Source organism: Artibeus jamaicensis, unplaced genomic scaffold (assembly GCF_021234435.1).
Source record: "Artibeus jamaicensis isolate MK-2021 breed Jamaican fruit bat unplaced genomic scaffold, CSHL_Jam_final contig_233, whole genome shotgun sequence".
NCBI classification, from domain to species: Eukaryota; Metazoa; Chordata; class Mammalia; order Chiroptera; family Phyllostomidae; genus Artibeus; species Artibeus jamaicensis.
Window position 1 is genome coordinate 1,564,844 of NW_026521486.1, and position 23,677 is coordinate 1,588,520.

Sequence of the window (23,677 nt, forward strand, 5' to 3'; positions counted from 1 at the left end):
AGCACGTTAAGTAACAATGTCACCACCGCCAACTTTCAATCGCCGAATGTGTGTGAGTTATCTCAGCCGCGTGTCAACGCAGTCACCGAGGAGAGGACCAACCTGAATGAGGCAATGCCTCTTGCACGTCTGGGTGGCCTGGGCCGCTGTAGGGCGGGGCTGCAGGGCGGGGCCAGTCCGGTTTCGCGATGGCCAGGGCAGGAAGCCTGCACTCCTGTGCAGGCTGCCCGACAGCCCCCTCAGACCCGCTGTGGACAGCCAGGCCGTGCTCTCCGCTGCTGGGACACCCCCGTTAAGGCCCCCCTGCGCCTCGTCGACCACTTCTGTTCGACACCACCCGACATTTCCAGCCCCTGCTGGGGGCGGTGGTTCCTTTCCCTGCAGCTCCTCCCTGGGCGTCGCCCGCCCTCCCCCGGCCACAGCTGCCTTCCTGCCGCTCCTCACCCAGCACCCGGAGACCGTGGCTGCTCCCCAGGCTCTGGCTAGCACAGAAGCGGGTCTCAGTGGCCTCACCCAGGGCTGTGTGCACCCCCACCCGGCCCTCCCCACACTGTCCTCCCGAGGAGCACACGCAGCTCCGGTGGCAGAGACCTGAGCTGTGACAGGGCGGCGGGTGCGTCCCCGGAACCGGGCTCACCTGAATGCCGTCTAGCAGCCTGCTCATGCACCAGTACGTGTCGGCCTCCACGTTGCGCAGCACGTCGGCGGGCACGCGGGACACGTCGGCGACGTCCGCGTCCTTCTCCTCTGCGGAGCACGGGAGAGACAGGAGTTACCCAGGGCACAAGGACACGGGGCACCGGCCGGGTGGCCGTCACCTCTGCAGGGCCCACCGCCGTTGCTCTAGCCAGGGGTGTCCCAGGACAGCTGTGAACGAGGCCCGGCAAGGGCCGAAAAGTCCCCGAGAACCCGGTGAGATGATCGCACGGCAGGTGTACCTAACGTGTGGCCCCCACAGCTCCCCCTCCTCCCGTGCGGCCCGGAGACGCCGAGATGCTGCCGCCCGCGGAGGAGCGGCCCGTGTCCCTGACGCCCCAGCGCCTCATCAGATGCAGACAATTAATATTCTCAGTCCTCTCCAGTTAATTAGCATCAGTAATAGACTGTAAGTGATTGCTTCTCAGGCATTTCAGATCCTAATAAGAGAGAACCTAAATACACCATTTATTCCTAGAAGAGACCTGAAAGTTTTCCACAGCATTAAAAATTCAGTTTCTGAGACATTTTCACATGCATTCAGTAATAACTCCTCTGACAGCCCGTTCCAAGGTCAAAGCGTCCGAGGCCGAGCAGGAAAGTCCTCCGCCGCGGTGAGCAGAGAGCCAAGCGAGTGGTAACGCACACGTCTGGGAGGAGAACGGGCAGTGAGGGCACACACCGCCCTCCCCGAGTGCGGGACGAGTCCCCGCAGAGGAGGCGAGGAGATGCGAGCTCTGAAGTGAAAAACAGACCCTGGGACAGCGTCTCGGGCGTCCGAACAAACCAACTTCCAACCTTTACAAAGTCGCTGTCACGCAGCACAACACCCGTCGGTGACCCCAAACCGTGTACCCCGTTCTTAAAATTCTATTCACCTTCATTTTACTTTGCAAACGTGTGTGGCGTCTTTGCAAGCAAAACAGGTCTAAAGTAAAAAACGTGAATGTCGGGTGTTAAGAGAGACACTGGGTTTGAAGGTGGGCGGGCCCAAGGTGAGGGGCTGGAGGCCCTTGAGGACAGAGGTCGCAGCCTTGGGGGCGGGGTCACCTCCGGGGATTAGGGCGGGACTCAAGTCACTGCGCACCCAGTCGCCTTCCCAGCTCCAGGACCGCAGTCACAGACTCTGGGGCCACAGCAACCCCACCCCCAGGGGGCGAGCGTGGGCCGCGTTCCCAGTCCCAGGGAGCCGAGTTCTCCCTGGGAGAAGCATTCGTGCATACACACATGGCTGTTAAAGCCCCAATGAAGCCCCAGCTTGTGTGGCTCAGTGGTTGAGTGCTGGCCTGAGAACCAAAGGGTCGCTGGTTCAACTCCCAGTCAGGGCACGTGCCTGGGTTTCGTTCCAGGTCCCCAGCAGGGCGCGCACATGCGTAAGCGACAACCACGCATCCGTGCTTCTCTCCCTCCCTCCCCCCTCTCTAAATATGAATAAATTTCTTTTTCACTAACAATAAATCCTCGTGGAGAATATGTTTTTACTGATTTTAGAGAAAGGGAGGGAGGGAGAGAGAAGAAAAGGGAGACAGGAGGAGAGAAACATCAATCAGGTGCCTCTTCCACACACCCCAACAGGGACTTGAACTCACAGCCTAGGTCTGTGCCCTGACAGGAACCCAACCTGCAAGCGTTTGGTGGGCAGGACGATGCTCCGACCACCGGAACCCGGGCCACAGCCACGCGCAGCCTGTTAACGAGCCAGAACCAGACTGGAGACCAAGGCCCCGGGCTTGTCATGCATGAACCGCCACCGCCAGGCACCGAGAGTTCCTCGTGGACTCGTGTTCAAGGCTGCTGGGCGGTCAGCGCGCCCCAAACGGCCTGACCTTCCCGAGGCTGGACAGGGGCTGCTCGGGGCCTGGGGACGGACACCCACCACAGCCCGGCCTCGAGGCGGCAGGCGCCCTGGCGCTGCCCAGGCGGCCGCTCCCCCAGACAGGGCGGGTGTCACTCTCCGCTCTGCCACAAAGCACTGCGGATGGTGTTTCAATCCTTGCTAATTTGATAGACAAAAATAGAACTGCGGTATCGGTTCAATTTGCATTCTCGTTCCTTGTGAAGCTAGACTTGTTTTCAGTGTATTAGTCATTTCTGTTCCCCACTTCACAGCATCTCTGCTCATTTCCAAAAAGAACTTTTCTGAACGTTTGCTGTTCCCAAGTGTGAGAAATGGATCCTGAGGACAAACACCCCCCAGCCCCAGAATGGGGAGGGCAGGGGGGCGCCGCTGGGCCTGAGGGGCCAGGCCGGCCTCACGGCGCTGACGCTAAGGAGCTGCCCATCGACTTCCTTCTGGTCGATGTGCAGCAGGAAAGATCGAAACTCGGGACGCGGTGCTGGGGTGGCTGGAAAGTAACTCACTGGCTTGACCTTTCCTACTCAGCTCCACAACAGCGCACTTCTAATCAAATACATCGATGTGTGCTAATTAACCTGCTTGGAGTCAGTCAAAATTAACAAACCACTTCAACAATAAATCAGAAAGTCATAACGGGCGTCTCCATTTCTGTCGGCACACCACGTGACCGGGGACCGCGTCACAGCGCCGGGTGCGAGCACACCCCACCCGACCACATGGCCCGCCCTGCACACTGTCCTTACAGCCACCAAACACGCTTCCCAGCAAGAGAAGCAGCTGTCAAGAACCACTCCTTATTATTCAACTATTAAACTTCCTTAATCACCCGTCAGTTTAACTGCTCCTGCCACGGGTTATAAATACCGTCTTGTGGCTCAGGAACACGCTGGGAGGTAACCCCTTCACCGCCAAAGCTGACCGGACCCCTGGATTTCCGGTCCGCTGTCCTTCACTGGGCTCCGGTCATTTCCATCTCAATGGGGCGCCAACGTGCAGAAGCATTTCTGCTGATTTACGCGGGACAACGTGGAGAAGCTGCCTGTCACGCTGTGCGGCACTGTCTTCAGTCAGATCCCCAACGGGCAGATGACCCACCTCACTCTGCTGCACATGCGTGAAGACACTGACGCCCGACCACGCACGGCTGCTGTGAATCCCGTTTTCTCCTCCGCTCCAGGGGCTTGGCCTGGGCGGGCCCTCTGCAGAGAGCCTGGGGCTGCGGCAGACCCCCAGAGGACGGCTTTCCTTCCAGGACAAGGAGCAGCAGGGCCGCGGGACTGGCCGTGGCACTTCCCCCTCGTCCGTCACACCCCCACGCCACGTGCCGGGCTGCGTGGGTGGGAACCAAGCCTGCTGTCTCAGGGTTGGCGCCTGGGGGCCGCCGCGTACCGAACACCACACACGGCCCTTTCCTTCTCCTTCGAGACGACCGCATCGCCACCACAACCACACAACTGAATTAACGGCCTTTCTGGGAATCTGGGAAAGCAGGGACTTGAGAGACCAGGGGATGACACCCAACACAAGGTCACCTGGGAGGCAACCATGACACGCAGGCTGAAAGCTGGGTGGAAAGAGGCCACGGCACGCTGGCCTCCCAGGAGGGCAAGCCCGTCCTGCCCAGGAGTGGAGGCGAGGAGGGCTTCCCGGAGGAGGGGGCCGATGACTCAGGCCCTGGACGATAAACCGGCCAGCCACCTTGCTCCCCAACTGAAACCGCTCTTGCACAGCACCCCATCCGATCGAAGCCCCTCGGCCCAGCCCAAGGCTTCTCCATGGGAAGGCCCTTCTGGCCTGTCCAGACCCGTCCCGACACTCACCGGCACGGTCCCTTCCTGGGCGACGCTTGGCCTAGCTCCTTGGTGCTGCTCCTTGGCCTAGCGTGACCCACCGCTCCTCCACGGACACCCTGTGGGCCCACACTCACAGCCCGGCACACGCACCATCTCGCTCAGGGGAGGCCGGCCCTGTCACGCTCCAAGGCAGCGGTGTCTCCGGGGGAGACTCAGGAACCTGGGCCCCGGGCCCAGCCGGCGTGCGGCCCGGGGAAGGCAGACGAACGCACCCAGGAAGACACCGCACGCTCGCCCAAGGCTCTCTGGCGCCGGAGGGTTCTCCACCACATGGCGTCTTCCGGGCTCCAGCGTCTCCGACACCGCTGGGCACGGGGTCGGGGCTCTAGTCCAAGGGAGCAGGCCGAGCACCGCAGGCCGAAGCACTCCACGCCAGCACTCACATCGGCATCCCCCTGCACTGGCGTTGGTGCGTGTCTTTGGGGGTGACATCAGTGAACGAGCGACCACTGCCTCCGTCTCCTTGGTCCTCGGAACTTCCCGCCACCACACACTGAACTCACACGGAAAACAGAGAGGAGCAGCTCACAGCCCGGCCGGAAAGTGGAGCCCATGGGCCACATGCCTCCCCGCCACCTGCCCCAGGGAGAGTCCTGCATTTCACGGTGGACACAAGGACCTGGAGAGGGGTCTCCATCAACCTTCTGGGGCAGTGGCGGCTCCCGCCTTCCCGTGGGTGAGGGCAAAGCTCGGGACGTCCTCAGCCGGCCCCCCTCACCTGTGCCCAGCCCATCAGCACACTCGGAGGTCTGCTCCCAGCTGGTCAAAGCCAGCCACCAGGGCACCACCCGTCACCACCCACCCAGACTGGCTCTGTGACCCAACGACCCAGCCGGTCTCCCCAAATCCCCACTGCTGCCTCCACCTGCGCTCAGCACTTTCGCACGAGACCCTCCACCCACCGCCCCCAGGGACCTGCTCTTTCAACACCCCCCTCCAGACCAGACACCAGCACCTTCCCAAAGGCTCCCACGCCCCGCAGGCCCCCGGCAGCACCAGCGGGTGTCACCTCTCGGGCCCTTGGCGTGCTGGGCCCTGGGGCCACCTCAGGGCAGTCCCCTTGCTCAGCACATCGGGTGGAGTGACTGGCCCTCGCTGGGAGGACGGGCATTGTGAAAAGGCCTCCCCTCACTGTGGCCTGCGGTCTGAGGGCGGGCTGGGCCGGCGAGCCCCGGGCCCCGACTCCCACAGGGCACGTGCACAGGCCGCGGGCCTGAGCAGAGCAGTCTGCCCTGCATGCGCGGACACAGCACTGTGCGTGCGCACCTACGTGTGGGCGCGTGTCTCTGTGCGAGTGCTGGCCCGGCACGTGGGCGGAGTCGCCCCCAGGAAACAAGCTGCCACGCCGCCCATACCTGGCAGCCGTGGCCTCGCAGGGTCCAACCACGAGAGGCAGCCCCTGCCTGTCCCCGGGGTCTCCTGCAGCAGGCGTGGGCTCCCTTGCAAACGCGTCCTCCTGTGGTCAGCAGTCGCTGCTGCTACCCCACAGGGACACCGGTCCCAGGGAGGGGACCCCCCTGCGCCGCATCGGCGGCTTCCTGAGCTGGGCAGGCTGGCGGCAGGCAGGCAATGGGCCGAGCCTGCGCCTCTCCCGCGGGAGGGAGCTCGGGACGCGGGCCCATCACGCGGAGTCCGTCCACCTGCAAGGACGCCACTCAGCAGCAGCTCCTCCGGGGCTCCTTAGACACGAGCGCCCCTGGTCCCCATCCGGGTCCTGCTCTGGAAGCGAACGACCGAAGGGAAAGAGAGCCCGCAGCTGCCACCTCGCCTGTCCACAGACACGCCAGGCCACGGATGAAGCTTCTCCGCTCACAGGCCCGACGTCCTCTCTCTCTCACGGAAGACACCCTCCAAGGACGAGCGGCCGCTCTCTTTCTGGGCCTGCTGCGTCGTCACCCTGCCCTGCCTCTGAAACTCCAGCCCTCGTCCGGGCACCCGCCGGAGGACACCTCCCAGACGGCTGGCCCGCCTGGCCCTGCACACCCCCTCACGGCTGCCGTGGAAGGCGGGTGCGTCAGGGGATCCAAGGCTTGGAGACCGTCCTGCGTGTCTCTCTCAAGAGGAAAGAGCTCAAGTCACCCACAGAACGGAAGCAGCCAAGCCACGGGCCGGGCTGAGGACTCGGAGGCCAGATGGCCGTCACGGCCTCGGGCCACACTCCTCGTGGAGTCCAGCCACCCCCACCCCCACCAAGCCCGACACGAGCAGGTGGGTGAAGCTCAGGTGCTGAGACACAGGGACAGAGCAGAGGGGGCGGGAGGAGAGCTGCCCCGCAGGAGGGGATCGGCGCACGAAAGGGAACCAGGACACACACCAGGGCAACGGACAGACGGACCCACAGCCCGACACGGTGAGCAGCTCCCACCAGGGCTGTCACTTCAACGACCACCCGTCTCTCCATCAGAGCCCTGCTCTGACCCCAGCCGGTGCCATCTCCCAGCCCATACGCTGGGCAGCGCAGCCAAGTGCGCCCCCTGCTGGCGCCACCCGGCACTGCACCTGTGGACCAGGATGGATCCCGTTAGGAGTCGGCCTGGACACAGGGTTTTGTCCCCCCGTTCACCGGCCATGCGGGAACGGCATCCTTGCGAACTACAGTGACCTGCCTTTCTAGGACCGGGGACCGCTCTACTTACAGAGTAACAGCAAGCGCGGTTCCCGGGCAGCACGCGGCTGAGGGCCGGCGAGCGCCGTGCCGGGGGAGACGCACCTCCCACGGGCCCCGCAGACAGCACCTTCCTGTTGCCGGGTGCTGCGCAGGTCACACGTGCAGGGTCGCTCGGGCACCTCCTGGACCCCCAAGGCTCTTGTGTATTAATGTATTTTGAATCCCACTTGAATTCTCACTCAGTTCTTACTATTGAAGCAAACGCTCAGAGGCGTGACATGGGTGGCTTAGCTGAGCGACCAGAAGAGTGGGCCAGAGGCACCGTGTCTGGTGACCCGCCAGGGAGCCCCCAGAGCTCCCGGAGAAACCGGCAGCAGTGGGGAGCTGGGGGCCTCCAGGAGTCAGGAAGACGCGTTTGGAAAGGGTGAGAAAACCCAGTTAAAACGAAAAACCACAGCAAAAGAGACGGCTCCATGACTGCTACTTCACGGGAGCGGCACATGGGCCCGGGGCCTGGACCGGGTCTCTCAACAAGGTGTCTGGCCGGGTGCCGGGGTGCCGGGCACAGCACGAGAGGGCGCTCCTGCTGCAGGGAGCAGCTCAGGCCTCCGGCCCAGGCTGGGAACAGGGAGGACCAACATCTTCCCAGCCAGCCCCCACAAAGCCGGTCTTCACACTGGAAAAGCCAGCTGGCGACCTGCCGGGCACACACATGGGCAGCCCTGCAGAGCAAGGGGCCCGCCTCCACCGGGCCAACCGCCGGGCCGGTGCTCCAGGCCCACCCTGCATCCCGGAAGGCGGCATGAGCCCTGCCCGCCACCTGCCGCTGTAGATCCGTCCCACCAGAACGTGCCGCTGGGCCACCCTCAGACTCCCGGCCTCCCGCACAGGGAGGCGCAGTTCACGCCATGACAGGCAGCCCGGTCCACGGAGTGTGGTGCGGCAGCCCGGCCGGCACGGACAGGGCCCGCTTTCTTTGTGAGCAGCTTTCCTGGGAAGCCACTCCCCGGCCACACGATGCGGCCGTTCTCCAGCGCATCCCGAAGCTGGGTGACAATCCCCGCAACCTAATTTTAGGGCGCTCTGTCCCCCCACTCCGTCCACTGACCCATGTTCCGCGGGCTTGCCTGTTCTAGACGGTTCCTGTAGATGGAGTACACGCCGCGTGGCCTGTGACTGCGTCTTTACTTAGCATGACGTTTCCCAGGTTCATCCGTGTCAGCGTGTGCCTCAGGCCTGCCCTCCTCCCTGCTGATAACAGAGTTCTGTCCCGCTTTCCGGGCCTGTGGCCCTTCACTGACACACCCACCAGCCGAGGGACACTGGGGGCAAGGCTGCTCCCTGTGGGCTGTCCTGGGCAGGGCCCGGTGCACGTTCTCACAGCGGAACCCCACGCGGGACGGTGATGGAACCCAGGCTGCCGGCCACGGCCGCCACGCCAGTTTACCCGCCGGCAGCGCATGGGATGTTCCGGTCCACGGCCCTGGCCAGCCCTGCTGTCCCGGCTCCGACCACAGGTCCCCAGTGGGAGCAGAGTGCCGTCTCGCCGTGGTTTTGACCTGCCTCCCACAGGAACTGGTGGTGCCGAGCATCATTTCACGTGCCTACAGGCCACTTGTCTGCGTTCCTTACAGAAATGTCTCCTCCAACACTTGGCCCACTTTTCACTGCCTGAGTTACATGAGTTCCTCGTTACCACGGGTGTGCACTTGTTACTGGATGCGCGATCTGCCAAAGCTCCTCCCACTGCGCAGACGTGCCTGCATTCTCTCTAATGCAGCACTCACAACACAAGCATTTTCATTTCCACGAAAACTCTGATTTACCTCCTTTCTTCTTGCCACTTTTGGTTGTGTTGCACCTAAGAAAGCCTGACCCAACCCAAGGTCACGAGGACGGACCCCTCTGCCTTCCTGTACGAGTTTTACAGTCCAGCTCTCACATGTTTCGCCGACATCTAGGCGCTCAGCACACCTGCTGAACACGACCTCCCCTGGTGGAAGGGTCCCCGTCAGAGCTCAGCTCGCATGAGCGAAAGGAAGGGCCGTCTCTAGACTCGGGTCTGTGCCGCTGAGCCGCGCAGCTGCCCGCCGGCCAGGACGACAATGCCCGTGTCACTGCGGCTGTGCGGTGAATTGTGGTACCATGGAGCGGGCATCCGCCAACACTGTTCTTTTGACGGCTCTTCAGCCTGGAGCCCTTGAACTTCCGTGCACGTTGGCAGGCAGATGGGTCCACTTCTGCCACAGAGCCCGCCACCGCTCTGCCCGGGGCTGCAGCGCGTCCTCAGGCAGCTGGGGGAGGCCGCCACCGGCACGCCACGGCTCCTCCCGACGCACGGACACCGGGCCCTCCTCACTGAGATCTCCTTTAATCCACTCCAACAAGGCTTTTTGGGTTTCGGAATACAAATCTTACAGTTTTTTGCTGAATTTGTACCTGCTTTACTGTAAGAGGAACTATTTTTACCATTTCGTTTTTGTATCACATGTTGCAAGAGTACAGAAACCCGACCGATTTTTGTGTCCCGATCTTGCGTGGGGCTTTGTGGCTTCCTAGGGGAGCCCTCTGGGCTTTCTGGGCTCAGGTCACACCATCTGCAGACACAGGCAGTCTGACTCGTTCCCACGCTGGGCCTGGGCTTCCTTCCGCCGAATGCCCGGGAGGGCCCGTCCGGTGTGGGGCAGAGCCGGGCCGCGCCGCACGGGGCTGCCGTTGCAGTGTGGACAGTCTGAGCCTTTCTCATCACACAGACACTCGCAGCTGCAGGTCTCCCCAGAGGCCCGGCTCTGGCCCCGCCCAGGAGTCTGGGTTGGCTGTGTTTGTTTTCATCCATCCCAAAGTGATTTCCAGCTGCCCCTGACGTTCTCCTCTGACACGACACTTCCTGTGGCTGTAGTCTGCCATCTGCACGGGCTTATGGACACCCTCGCCTCCCCTCCTGCCCCTGACATCGGACCTGATGTCACTGCGGTCACAGAACATGCTTCATGTACCCCCCCCGCTGCTCCAACGTGCGCAGGCCTGCTCTGTGGGCCACACGTGTGCGCAGACGTGTGCCCCGCTGCCGTGTAGTGCGGTGCTCTGCAGACGGCCCGGAGGTCCAGCTGGTGTCCACTCTGCTCAGCCTCCCTCGCAGCTCCTGGTCCACCTTCTGTCCAGTTCTCCTGCCTCTTACTGGAGGTTGTGTGTTACTACTTTTCAAAAAGAAACCATGTTTAATGTTTAACGACTTCGGAAAACGCTTGCTTACTACGAAAAAGCAGTAACTGTGAACTGCGCGTGCGTAATGCGACCACTGCCGTGTGGAGAAGAGCACTGACGGCTCGGCAGGACGTTCCAGCAGCAGCCCTGGCCCTGCACCTGCACCGCACGGGATTCCATTTTTAGCGGTGAGTCTGCTCCTCTGATCGGCACCAGCAGGTTTTTAGACAGACCGTAGGACGACCTCCGAGCCACGGCTCTGCGAGCACAGGGCACCTCACGGGCACTTGGGGCTGCCGCCAGCAGACCCCCCTGCAGCGCTGATCTGCCAGCACCGCCCAGCCCCCACGCCCACCTCCCCCACGTGGAGCCAGGACTGCCACACAAACCTCTGTACTCGGTGCTCTGGTTTCTGCCTGAAGTGCTTCTGCGACTGACCGGGGACACCAGTGCCCGAGGGCAGAGGGACACCGGAGGGAGCCACACAGCAGATGTGCTTTGCAGAGCCACGGTCCCTGTACCACGTGGACCGATCGACGTGCCACAGGCGCAAACGAGCATCGGCGGGACAGCCTCTCTCACCGCACACAGTCACGAGAAACCAGCCCCAGCTCTTACCCCCCCTCTCACACCTTGCACCCTGCAGACGGAGCGGGTCCCAGGGCCAACTCAGGCTCCCGGCTTCATCCCCACCCAAGCTATTTGCCTTGCCAACCACCCCAGCCTCTGTGACCGGGATGGTGAAATGACTTCTCTGGACAAAACTAACGTGGTTAAAAACACCCACACTTTTGAAGTTCTGACTCATAACCAAGAATATACAAGTAGACAGTCAGGTCCGTGAGTACGTGCGTTGTTTATCTCAGATTCTTTCCGTATCGGACTTTGAGAGTAATTATATTAGGAGAAAATGACCCGTAAAATCCAATCTATCGGAGCTCACACACGCCATGATGAGAATCACCCCTCACCTCCCCAGGCCCCACCCACACGCGGAAGCCCAGAGCCGTGGTCCCGAGTGCTGCTTAGAATCCAGCCTAAACCTAAATGAAGACGGGGAGGTGCTTCTTCATTTTTTGTTTTGTTTTGTTTTTCTTTTTTTAATATTCTTTCAAATTTTAATTGTTGTTCAAGTACAGTTTTCTGCCATTTACTCCCACCCCAGCCCACCCCCTGCAGCCCCCCGCCTCCCTCCCATTTCTACCCCCACCACACACTTCATTTTCTACTATGAGAAAATACATGGCAAAACTAAAACATAATTCTCCGCCTAGACTGTGCGATTCCAGAGGACAGAACACTGGTCCTGAATTCCAAGCCAAGGGCGACACGGTTTGCTCGGGAGTGTGAGAGCCCCCGTCTGAAGAACAGGGGCCGTCCTCACAAACCGCACCAGGCCTGGCGGGCGGGGGCCTGAGGAAACCCGGCAACAGGGGGCCGCTCCGTGCAAGAAGCGGGGTGGCCTCACGGAGCCTTCTTCACAACACGGGAGCGCGGCGCAGCCAGGCCAGGGGGGCGCCTGCCGGGAAAGACTCAGAGGGAGGGCCCGGGGCTCGCCCGACTCGGCTGCGCACGGCAGGAACCGCGGCCCAGGCCGGGCGACAGGCTGGAAGACGCAGCACAGGCTGCAGGCGGGAGGCGCCCCCCCCCGCCCCCCCCCGCCCCCCCGCAGCCCAGGCCCTGACGCAGGGCCCACATGCCCAGCAGAGCCTGGACAGAGGAAACGGGACCGACTCCGCTTCCCGACCGGCAGCCGGGAGACCAGGCTCAGCAGGCTCAGAGGCTGGGGCTCGGGCAGGAGGCAGGGAGAGGGCCCACCGCACACAGACACCCGAACCGCGGGCCGAGATGGAGCCCGGCAGATGCCAGACGCCGACCAGGAACCCCTCCCTCGGGGGGGCAAGTGTGGGGAGCAGAGTGTGGGGGTGCGGGAGGGGGGTTGGCCAGGCCCCCCCAACCCCGCACAAGGCTAAGTATTCCCAGGGAAAGCGTTGGAAAGCCGTGGCGTCTGAATGGACGGCAAACCCAGAGACCCCCAGGGGCCCGGTTCCACTGGGGCGCAAGCTGACTTCCTGGGCACAAAGCGCAAGGCGCGCGGGCCCCCCCGGCCGCCCCAGCACCCTCCCTTCCCCTCAGCGGACGCCTGGGGCTAGTCCTCTCCCAGCTGGTCCGCGGCCCCACGGGCGCAGGAAGCAGGGACGAAGACAGAGACTGGGCAAATGGCCCCTCTGCGGACCAAGATCACTCTGGAAGTCGGACTCCGGAGGTTTGGCCACCGAACACTGGACACGACTAACCCCTCCATCCCTAAAACTGTCCCCACAGTTGACTCCTGTGACCCCTTTTGTCCTGCCTCTGAAACCCACACGGGCCGGGTGCAACTGGGAGGACACAGCCTGGTCCGCGCCTGGGGTGCTCAGGGACACACCTCAGCAGTGGCTGGACGATCGACGCGTCTGCCTGCTCCCCAGCAGGCGGGACGGCCACCGTCAGGACCTGGGCCAAGGAATTCACACCTCACGGCCCCCGCAACAGGCTATGCAGGACGGGGCGCCAGGCCTCGCCCTCTGGAGCCAGCCCCCCAGCCCCAATGCCCAGCTGCGGCCCCCAGGCCACCCGCGGTCTGAGCCCCAGGCCCTGCTGAGCTCCACCCTCTCTGCTGGTCTCCCTCCGAACAGTCCCCACCACGTCCCCGGTCCCTCAGTCCCGCCCTGCTGCTGACCCGGGTTCACACCTTCAGGGCGGCCCGGGGCCGTGCCACGCAGGACGGCGGCAAAGCAGCTGACAAACCCGTTTGCCACGTTGATTAAATGTCTAACACGGGCCGTCAACTCTCTAATCGCCTGTCAGCTGACCTCCTGCCAGCCAAGGACTCTGAAGTCTGCTGACCAGGGCCCGTGGCCCCGGGGTGGCCAGCGCGTCTCCACCAGCCATCGGTGAGGGGAGGACGCGGGCAGGCCAAGCCCTTGGAGCGGCCTAGTGCGGCTCAGGGCGCTGGGGGGAGCCACAGGCCTCCTGAGTGGCTCGGTGAGGAGGAGACCTGCCGCGGCACTGTGGGCAAAGACAGGGCGTGGCGGGGGCGGCAACAAACACGCCGCACTGACAGGCTCCCATCCTCCGAGAGGACCGTCCTCGCCCGGGACGCCGGGTCTCCCAGCCTGGGGCGCAGGCTGCAGTCACGCTGGGACGCCAGCACGCACCATGGTGGCAGGTTCACGGGTCCGGTTCCGGGCGGCTGCACGTGGAAATACTGCAGCCGGGGCGGGGAGGCCCGCCTCGCCGCTGTCCTGTTCGCCAGTGCAGTGGGCAGCGGAGCCCTGACGGCACTATCGGGGTTTATGGAGCGTGACCCCGCCCAACACGGGGAACGCTGGGTGACGGCGGGCCGACCCGACACAGGTGGGAGGAAGCCCGTGCAGGAGTGAACGGCAGCAGCACGGCCCCCCCGGAACCCCCAGCAGACACGGCCCTCTGCACGCACTGGACCCTCCCGAAAACTGGACGCCGCAGCGTGCCCCAGGCAGAGACGGCGGAATGACGCAGAGACGCGGTCAAGAAGGTTCCGGCCTCCGCCGGTACGCACAGCACCCGCCAGACACAGCACTCACGGCCCTGGGGGCCGGAGGTCGGGTCGCCCAGTTCAAAAGTCACCCGGGTGTGGCACATGTCTTCTTGGGTACTGCTGAGGACAGGTGTTAACAGCACACGTTGCCCCCCGGGACCCCCACAGTCAGTCACACGCTGCCCCCCGGGACCCCCACAGTCAGGCACATACCAGCCCCCATGACCCCCGCAGTCACACGCTGCCCCCCGGGACCCCCACAGTCAGGCGCACGGCAAAGAGGCTTCTGCAGCTGGCACCCACAGAAAACCGCTGTTTGCTGTGACCGGCTGTCACCGACGACGGCAGACCCCCTGACGACTCTCCGGCACGAGGCTGCTGCCTGCAAGGGGCGCACCCGGGGGGGCCTTACCTGTGTGTTCACAGACGAAGACCACGAAGAAGGGGGTGACCAGGTCGTTGATGCCCTGCACGTACCCGCTGGCAGGGTGGCGTATGGCCCATATGAACAGTATCCGCTCAAAAATCTGCAGGGACAAACACAGGCTAAAGTCAGAGCAGGCTCACGGGGACCCCAAATGCCTTCCTCTACTTAAAGCAGACACGGTGGGCTCTTCCCTGCTGCCGACGTTAAAACACACAGGATCCACTGCCATTTCAACTTCTTAAAGTTCTAACAATCCTACTTCTTACTGACCCACAAGCAAGTGCAACATCTACCCACTGCGGGGCTCAGCCCCATCGCCCGTGCAGGCCCCCACAGACACCCCCGCCCTGGCCCCGGGCCCCGGTCCGCCCGCGAGCAGCTCCTGAGGGGCACAGAGACGGAGGGGTCAGCAGAGGACAAGAAGGGGCAGGTGGACACTGGGCTGAAAGAAAGGGGGGGTGCACAGGCGGGGTGGGGGGGTGAGGGGTGGGTGGTGAGGAGACGGATGGCGGCTGAACACACGCACGCACGCGGGCCCTGAGCCCCCTCGTCAGGCAGACGAACTTGCTGAACGGGGGCAGAACTGACACGAGGTCACGTCACCACCTCTGCACATGACACGGCCCCCTCCACCGTGACTGACGCTGGGCAGCCCCGTCCTCAGAGTCACACCTGGTTTGCTAGTGATGGCACTTTCACTACGGCGTGGTCACCTGCAGCGGTCCTGCCGCGCGGCACGCCCCAGGACAGCTGACTTCATCGCGACCCCTTCCCCACCCCCGCCCCCCACGCCCCACAGCCGCCAGTCCGTCTCGGTGTCTCTGAGCCCCAGGCACTTTTGAGTCACGAGAAGGTCACCACCGTCCAGGGAGACCCCTCAGGCACCTGCCCTTCACACAGGTCCCCCCACCACTCACCATTCGGCCAGCGACGGGGGCGCACCTCCACCGGCAGCCGCCCCTCTCCCCTGCAGCGCCCCCCCGCCCGGCCTCTGTGCCATCACTCCCACCCGCCCCCACCTTGTCAGACAGGGGGTCCGCCCTGGGGCACACCACCCCAGGCCACACACACACTCACACAACTGCGCACACGTACACAGTCAGACGTGCACCTGTGTGCACAACAGACTCAGAGCTCGCGTCTGGTTCTGTGCCTGCCACTGGGTGCCGGCTCCAAAGGGAAGGCGTGCACTCTCCACGGGCCTCGTCAGCGCTGTCAGGGGGATGCAAGCGTGATGCAGGGGGCTACGCAGCTAGCTTGCACCTCGAGGCAGGCTCCAGGCAGAGGAGCAACCAGTTCACAGCCTCAGCTCACACCGGAGGTGAAACCGAAGCGCGTGAACCCAGCAGCGTGGGTGTGCCCTCGGCATCACAGGTGCAGGCACACGCTGCCTCCACACGCAGAAACCACACCCTGGTTTCGCCTCCTGGCTAACACCCGACCAGTGTTTCCACACTCTTCCCAGTCCTTCCTCACGACCGCACGTCCCCCCATGAGGCTGCGCCCCACTCAGCCCTGGCCCGCTCAGCCAGCTGCAGAGCCCCAGGCGCGTGCGCCAGATGTCTGTCCTAGTCAGCGCTGGGCTGCCCCGCTGTGGCCGGGACAGGCTGCGGCGCCCAGGGCGGCCACGGGAGCGGAGGAGCCATCACAAAGGACAGGGGCCCGCCGCCAGGACACAGGCGCATCCGACCAGTGGGATCGAGGTCCCCAGCCATCCCAGACAAGCAGGTCGCTGACGGGAACCAGTGGCCGTCCCCGCTGAGACCGAGGGGCCAGCTCTGCAAGGAACGTGTCCAGCGCTAGGAAAACCGAAAAAACAAACCGAGCAGCGGCGGCAGACGCTACTTTCCACTGTGAGAAGAGCGGCCATCGATCATTTCCCAGGCACGACACGCACGACCCTGGAAAAGGACGATCGAGGAGACTATGTCGGAACTGCCAGCTCTGCAGAAAACCTGCTTTCTCCTTGGGCCCTGCCAATTGCTTCCGCTCTGATAAGGAACCAGTGCAAAGACAAGAGATGCCGACATGTGGGAGTGCACTTCCTGGAGCAACCGAGACAGAAAGGTGTTTCAGACAGGAAAACTTCAACTTCAGAGAAACACCATTTATAACGATAACAAGGTATATGATGACTAAGAAAAAAACCTAACATATAAGACTTCTCCCAGGGCAAATTTTCACACTTCAGTGAAAGACGTTAAAAGTGGCCTTAAAGTGGAGAATTAGCGTGCCCGTGAAAATGGAGACTAAAGTTCACACGGAGGTTGATTCTCCCACACCCACCGACAGACTCCCCGCAACCGGATCAGGAGTCAGACAGACCCTAAGAGCAGATGGGAGACGCGGGCCTCTGACCCCCCGACATCCGTGGGACAGCCAAGCCCTGCAACCACACCCCCGCCGTGGAGAGGAAGGGGTGGGCGGTGGACACCTGCGGAGGACTTGAGACTCCCCGGGAGGTGGACTCGATCAGAGGGCGTGGCCTTGGGGAAGGTCAGGTGAGCACCAGGGAGAAGTGAGAGCACAAGACCAGCTCTGCTCAAGGGTGAGCCACACACCTGTGGGGCCCGGACATGCCCCCCACCAGTGACGCTGGGTCACGGACAAGAGGAGCAAGCTGAGCCGCACCCCCGCAGCACCGCTGATGCTCACAGACGGGGCGAGGGGCAAAAGGCTAACCCTTCAGGTGGAGCAGGAAGAGACTTCTGAGCAGGGCCCGCCGCGGCCCGCCAGGAGAGATGAAGGCGAACGAGGCACAGGGGAAGACTTCTGACCCCTGAGAGCCTCCAAAAGACAGGGAGAGGTCAGCTGCAGGGCAGGAGAAGCTGCCTCCGTGCACAGCCGGTAAAAAGGTGCAATCCCTAACACAGAAGATCAACGGCCAATCAAACAGGCCAAAGACAGGGCCCACCAAGGGAGTCCGGGAGCACGTGATGAGGTGTGTGACTGCGTCCGCTGTCAGGACAGAAATGAGCACGGGAACCCCCACTGGAGACTTGTGGGGGACCACGCTGGACGTCAAGAACTGGCACAGGTGCCCCGCAGCAGGACTCCGAGCCCAGGGGGGTGGGCGCAGACCCCGGACTCCCACCCAGCAGGCATGTCGCCCGAGCGCCGCGGTGATGTCACCCCCATCAGAGCCCTGGGGAACCACTGGTCAGTCTGACGCGTAAATGTCCACACGAGCTCCAGGCAGCCTGGTCCCTGGAGCAAACCCCAGACGAGACCCCAGGGCGCAGCAGCAGGAGCAAGGCTGCGGGAAAGACGGCCGAACGGCGAGAAATAAGGCAGAGAGCAAACGGCCACCTGCAGGAACCAGGCCGAGCAGGGGCGACGCAGCCCCAGGTCATCGTTCTCTCTGCGTCACGTGCACGCACCACGCGGCACACACCGCACGGCACGCACCGGATCGGTGGGCTCGGGGAGTCACAGACGGAAGTCAGGACGGGGCAGGTGCCGAGAGAGGGTGGGGACACGGAGCAGCCCCACGGGGCGGCCGGGGTCAGGCGGCCGGGAGTGCGTCTGCGCATCCACAACGCTGCAGCCGCACGGCCTGCAGGCCCCGGCCCCACGGTCGGGCCGTCTGAAGCGTGGGGAGGGCCCCGTCGGCGGTGATGCCCTGTCGGCAGCGGGCGGAGCGCCTCCACAGCACCCGCCACTTTGCTGGACAGCGGCACCCACCACCCTGCAGGCACCTCCGGACCCGCCCTTACCTCTGTCACTTTGGGTTGAAGTATTAATGCTTCCGGATTCATCCGCGGGATGTCTATGTGGATCTGGAGGTGGAAGAGAAAAAGACAGAAGATGACAAATGTCACTCGGGCCTTATGATTAAAACGGCGACACCGACAACAGTGAGCCGACACTGGCCCAAACCTGCTCCCTGAGACACAGCCTGGCCCGTGCGCGCCCCCTGAGGGGCCTGAGGCCTGGCCCAACCGCCAGGCCCAACTGCTCGCTGAGCAGCTGCCATGCAGCCAGGAACAGGGCCAGCCCTCAGCTGCTCGGGGACAAATCCACGCCGGCAGAAAACGCTGACTTCCAGCCCCTGATGTGGGAGCAGCCGGAATGCATCGGCAGCGCCCGAGTTTTCAGCGATGACAGGTTCTTCCTGGAGCCCGGGCCACACCTTCTCCCTGCCACCAAGTCTCTGGGGGACCCAGGGCACTTCTCACAGGAGCATTTAAAAACCTCTGTTGGACACAAGAATCATAATAAAGTCCCCACCTGGCAGAGGGAGCCACGTGCAAAGCGAGAGGCAGCCGATGAGCCATCGGGGCCTAAGCTGGCACCGCACCTGCCCCCACACCCCGCACGACCACCCCACAGTGGCCTCCGCCCCAGGAAACGGCCCCCAGGCCCGGAGGGACCTGCACGTCCTCACGCAGGTGCGTCGGCAACTCGAGAGCCCACACGCCGCCCGGTTCTTCAATGTGGGGCTGTGTCTCAAATGAACGGGGGCTTATCTAGTCCTCCCGCAGGGGAGCCTAGAGACCAGCGGCCCAGGCAGCACGGAAGGAGGGCGTGGGACCACTCGGTGAGAACACTGTCCCGGGGCCGGGAGCCAGCATGCGGGGGCATTAGGGGACACGGCTCCCAGTGTCCCCTAATGGGGGGGGATCGGGAACACAGTCACCACCGAAGCCAGCCCTGCCTCCCCGCCAGTGAGGTGGGCGGCCAGAGCACGGGAGATGACCTTCCCCTGGGCGAACCCCAACACGGTCTATCTCACATCGGTGCCCCCAGGGACCAAGCGGCCGTGCCCCTGGCCTGGGAGTGATGGGAACAGGCCCCGTGCTGTGAATTACAGATCAGTTACATGTCTCCAAGTTCCTTTTTTTATCAGAAAATGCAGGCTGTGGCCCCACCGGGGACCAGGGAGACGAAACAGGTCCTCCTACGAGCCACCGCCCGGGCAGCGGGCCCCGGGCCCACGTGCGGGAGCAGAGGGCGCCCACCTGCCTGTAGGTGTCCCGGTGCGCATCCTCCTCCCTGGAGCCGTAGTAGTGCTCCACAAAGGCGAAGTACTCCCGCCGCTTCCGCTGCAGGGTGGCCGGTCTGCGGTCCACGTTGGCGGGAAGGTAGCCCTGGGGGAGGAGACACACGGACAGTGCGACATGTGGTCAGAGCTAACGCACGGGGCCTCCCGGAGAAGAGCGAGCGCGTCTTACGCGGCCCCAGACAGGCCGGGCCGTGGGGCGCGCGCTGTCCCCCGACCCGCAACAGTGTCAGGCTGACGGGCAGCGCTCACGCTCCCTGTCCACCTCTGCAAGACCCCGGGACGAGCCCCCCCCCACTCCGTGCAGACACCACACGTGTTCTCTGGCCACTTCACTGAACTCAGCACTCCACCCGAGAGCTGGCTCATCTGGTAGCACAGAACAGGAGTGACTGTCACGGACGAACGAAACTCAGCCTGCCGATCGCAGCCACAAGGGCGGCCAGCAGTCCTCACGACAAAGGGTCCGTCCCCACCTCTGAAGGCTCCTGACGCACGCTCCGATGAGTTCACACCTGAGAGAGGTGTGCACACCCCTCTGATAAAGGTCGTTCCAAAGCAGCAACGCTCCTGTGGCAAGTGCCCGAGAGTGTCTGCTGTCCTACATCCTCGCAAACACTTGGCATTGTCAAACTTCCCCACTTTAGCCACCCTGCGGGTTCGCAGTGGCATCTGTCAGAAGCAGGTCTGCCTGCGTGTCCCAGAACACAAACGGGTGTCGCTGTGCGTCCTCGCCTGGGAGACGCCTGCACAGGTGCCGCCCTCTCCTCGCGGAGCGGCCACCCGTCTCGCGGTCTGCGCGGGGGCCCTGCCACACATGCCCCCCCCACGTGGCTCCTCTCTCCCTGCTGACACATCTCCCCGCTGCGCTGACAGGTCTCAGGAGAAGTCCCTGTCCTGACCAGAGCCCAGGTCACTCACTGCTCGTGCTTGGCCTGCCCAGGGGCCGTCTAATAAAGCTTCCTCCCCCCGCGCACCTCACTCTGAACGCTGACCACGCTGCTGCGCAGGGGCCAGCCGGGTGCAGCCACTGTGCGTGACCAGGGTGGAGCAGCGGGGCCGTGAGGCTGTGAGGCCGCCCGACCGTGGGAGCCACGTACTCAGACAAACGAGCTGCCGCCCAGCCTTGCAGGGCAGGCCCGCGGTCCCGCCACAGCACATGGGCCCATGTGGACTGCGCACCTGGGTTCCAGCCAGCCTTACCCCGTCCCCAGCACGGGCAGCCTCAGGAGGGCGGGACTCTGCCACCCGTGACATGACAGGGCACCCACCCGCTCCCCGAGGGGCAGCGCCCACAAGTGAAACGCCGGTGCCGAGGCGTGCTGGGCACACGTGAGTCCCCACCGCAACCTGCCAGCTGACACGGCACCACGCAACCTGCCAGCAGGCAGGCGGCTCAGCCCGGCCAGGGACACTTGCGCAAACTGGTGCCACAGGCAGCCGTCGAGGGGCCCGCCCACTGTCACCACAGGCCAGCTGACACAGTCCACACCCCAGCCCTCATCGGACGGAGCCCTATTCCTGAGAAAGACGGGGCGCTGTCTCCCGGACCCTGGCTTCCGGCCAAACGAGGGAAGTGAGTGTTGCTCACAGTGGAGCCCACCCCCACCCCGGGGTCCCGGGGTCCCAGGGCTGGGCGTGGCTGCACACCTGTGCCGCTCCCGGAGCCTTCTCCCCGGGCCCCCCACCCTGCCCTGCACTGGGGCACCAGTCACAGTGGGGCTGGCCGGAACCCAGAGGCGGCCGCAGAGACGATGTGTGGGGACCACAGCGCCCACCACAACCACCGTGACAACTGCCCAATCAAGGCCCGTGGCACTTGTAGAAGGGCCACCCAAGGTGACTCCTCTTTGTCCTGGGGGCCAGCGGCACCAGCTAAGCACAGAGAAGGGACAGCTCCACCCCCGGCCCAAGCTACAGACACGGGGCACACATGCTGCCTTAGACCCCATAAGGGGGCAGGCTGACCTGAGCCCCTGCCAGAAGAGGGCTCAGGGACCCAGTGACAGGCCAGGCCCCACACATGGACCGAAGCGGACGCCCAGCTGCAGGGCCTCCTGGGCCCTCGCCTGAGCTCCCACCCTGCTCGGGTTCCTGGCTCCGTGCACAGAGCCTGGGAGAAGTCCCGCCCTGTGAGCCACACAGAGACACACACGTGCACACACCCGGACACGGGGACGCTGAGGACGGGCACCTGCTGGTGGACACAGACCGTACCGGCCTCCTGTCCCACACTCGGCCGGAGCCCCCGTGCGCGCGAGGCCAGACGGCCCGACGCCACCCAGGACACACTGCAGGAGCCCCGCGCGGCCCGCCTGCCTCCCTGCGCCGGCCCCTGCTTCCTGAGTCAGGGCCGCTCCCACCAGACGCGGCCGAGGAAGTCCCGGCTCCGACGGGTGAAACCCGCTCCTCTCGCCAGCAGTTTCCCACCTTTTCCATCGCTCTGCACAGGAGAACTAATCGCTAAAACTCCGGGCCCACCAAACACGTTCTTCTGCTGATCTGACGAAGACGGGTACCATTTAGACTCATTCACTCCGACAGCTGCTGTTGTGCTGGCTGCTGTCGTTTTCCCCCGGACGTTTAAGGGACACAAGGCCAGTGCTCCCAACTCAAGGGTCAGGCGTCCCATGAGTTAAAAGCCCCATGGCCCACCAGTGGGAGCCCACCGCCCACGGGGGGCCCCGGCCACAGCGGGCTGCTCTACCGAGAGTTTCATAGGAACCCCGCTGTGCACAGCCGCTGTGTGCGGAGTTTTTCACGCCACCAGGGCAGAGCTGACAGCTCTGACAGAGGCGGTGGGAGCCGCAGGGCCTGACAAGCTCCCAACTGGCCCCTTCGGACGGACCTGCCTGCACCTCCGAGGGCTGGCCCGTCAGGCCCGAGGGCTGAGGCAGCCTGCCCACAGCCACCGTCCTCATTGGCCCTGCTGCAGAGTCAGGACCGAAGTGACACCGCGTCCCCTTCACTGCTGCTCCCTCCACACGGTGAGAGCCCCGCAGGGCACCAAACGCTAGAGCCAAAATCTCGCTCTTCAAAGACTGACCGAGACTGGAAGGACTGCGCCCCGCACAAGGGGTATCACCCCTCTTCCACCCTCCCCCAGTCCCTGCTCCAACGTCACCAACCGCCACTGCCAAACCTGCCACCTGACCCCTGGCGGTGGGCACAGCGTCCCCCTCCCGCGGCAGCTCACCCGGGGCCCCTGAGGGCCTGTGACCACACAACTGGGAGGGCGGGCCCTCCAGCCCTGGGCTCCCGGGCCCTGGCTCACTGCACCGTCTGAGGAGGGGTACCGCCCTGGGGTGAAGCAGGAAGAGGCCTGGGTAACACTGGGAAGCGTGAGCAGCTGGCACCTGGGTCGGGGTCAGACTTGGTTTCAAAGGTGGAGCAGATGCAGGGGGGGCTGTGAGAGACGGCACAGTGTGGCCCGCTCCGCACCAGACCTGAGATCCCAGGTGAGTGGCAGGCAGGCCTGCGGCGCCCGCGCGGGCCGCCCCCAAGCACCAGGGGGCCCAGGGAAGTGTGGAGCCGCCCGTACTAACCACGGGCAGTGACGCTCAAGGGCTCCGAGGGGGCAGGACAAAACTCTCTGCACCTCCCAAACATCAAGGAACTTGCGACAGCCACTCCCCAAGGCAGCCAGGCCCCGAGGGAGCCGGGCACGGAGCCCCCGCACACCCTCCTGGCACTGCCGCTCCCACGAGGGGCACACGCAGGGAACGCGAGGCAAGTGGAGGCCTGCAGGTAATTAAGCAGGACTGGGAATTATGCAAATGAGACACATCCGAGAATGCGGCGAATCCTAAATGACGGAGCTGCAGGCAGCGTAACTGCCGGATTAGCGGGCTATACAAACACGGATCGTAAAGGCCAAGTCCTGCCCGCGCAGCCTCGGACCCAGCCGCCCCCCACCACCCTCCGCGTCCCCGTGGCAAACCCAGCGCAGGAAACGGTGAGAACCGAGCGTCACTTCTCCTTCCAACCGTCCCGCGCACAGCGTTGGTATTCAACGTGACTCGCGTCTGCTCGCGTTCCCACAGAGCTAACCAAGGACGGCGAAGTCAGCACCGTGCCCGTTGGACTGCAGTGCCTGGTGGCGCGGAGGGTGCAGGGTCCGGTGCCACCCGGGTGCAGGGACGCGCTCGCAGACGAGGGCCAGACTCCTCACGTCCACGGAGCACAGTGCTGTCCCGGCCACCGGGCCGTGCGCGTGAGGACCGTGAACACACCGGGGAAGACAGTTCCCAGCTGCCCAGGTCTTCAAACGGGCCCCCTGTTCAAGTACAGCTTCGGCTGTGTGTCCTGTAAACTAGACAAATGGTGACCTCTCTGCGGTCCTGGGTCCGGCACTGCAGCTCTTGGCCCTGGAAGCAGAACAGGCCGGGACAGGGTGCCCAGGCCCACCACTGAGCCCCGGGGCCGCTCTCAGTGAGTCACACCCTCGGACCTGCACCCCCGCCGGCT

The 23,677-nt window shown here is 64.0% G+C and overlaps 1 protein-coding gene across 1 annotated transcript in view; it reads right to left on the reverse strand.

Annotated features, from left to right (window-relative positions):
• TBC1D22A (TBC1 domain family member 22A) overlaps nt 1–23,677 on the reverse strand; it is a 101,216-nt gene that overhangs the window by 39,847 nt on the left and 37,692 nt on the right. Inside the window, exons 6-9 of the mRNA XM_037160435.2 lie at nt 19,170–19,298; nt 17,925–17,987; nt 14,194–14,308; nt 638–747 (exon numbers count right to left, since the gene is read on the reverse strand). Coding sequence (XP_037016330.2) covers nt 638–747; nt 14,194–14,308; nt 17,925–17,987; nt 19,170–19,298 — 417 coding nt within the window. The remainder of the gene's footprint in view (nt 1–637; nt 748–14,193; nt 14,309–17,924; nt 17,988–19,169; nt 19,299–23,677) is intronic.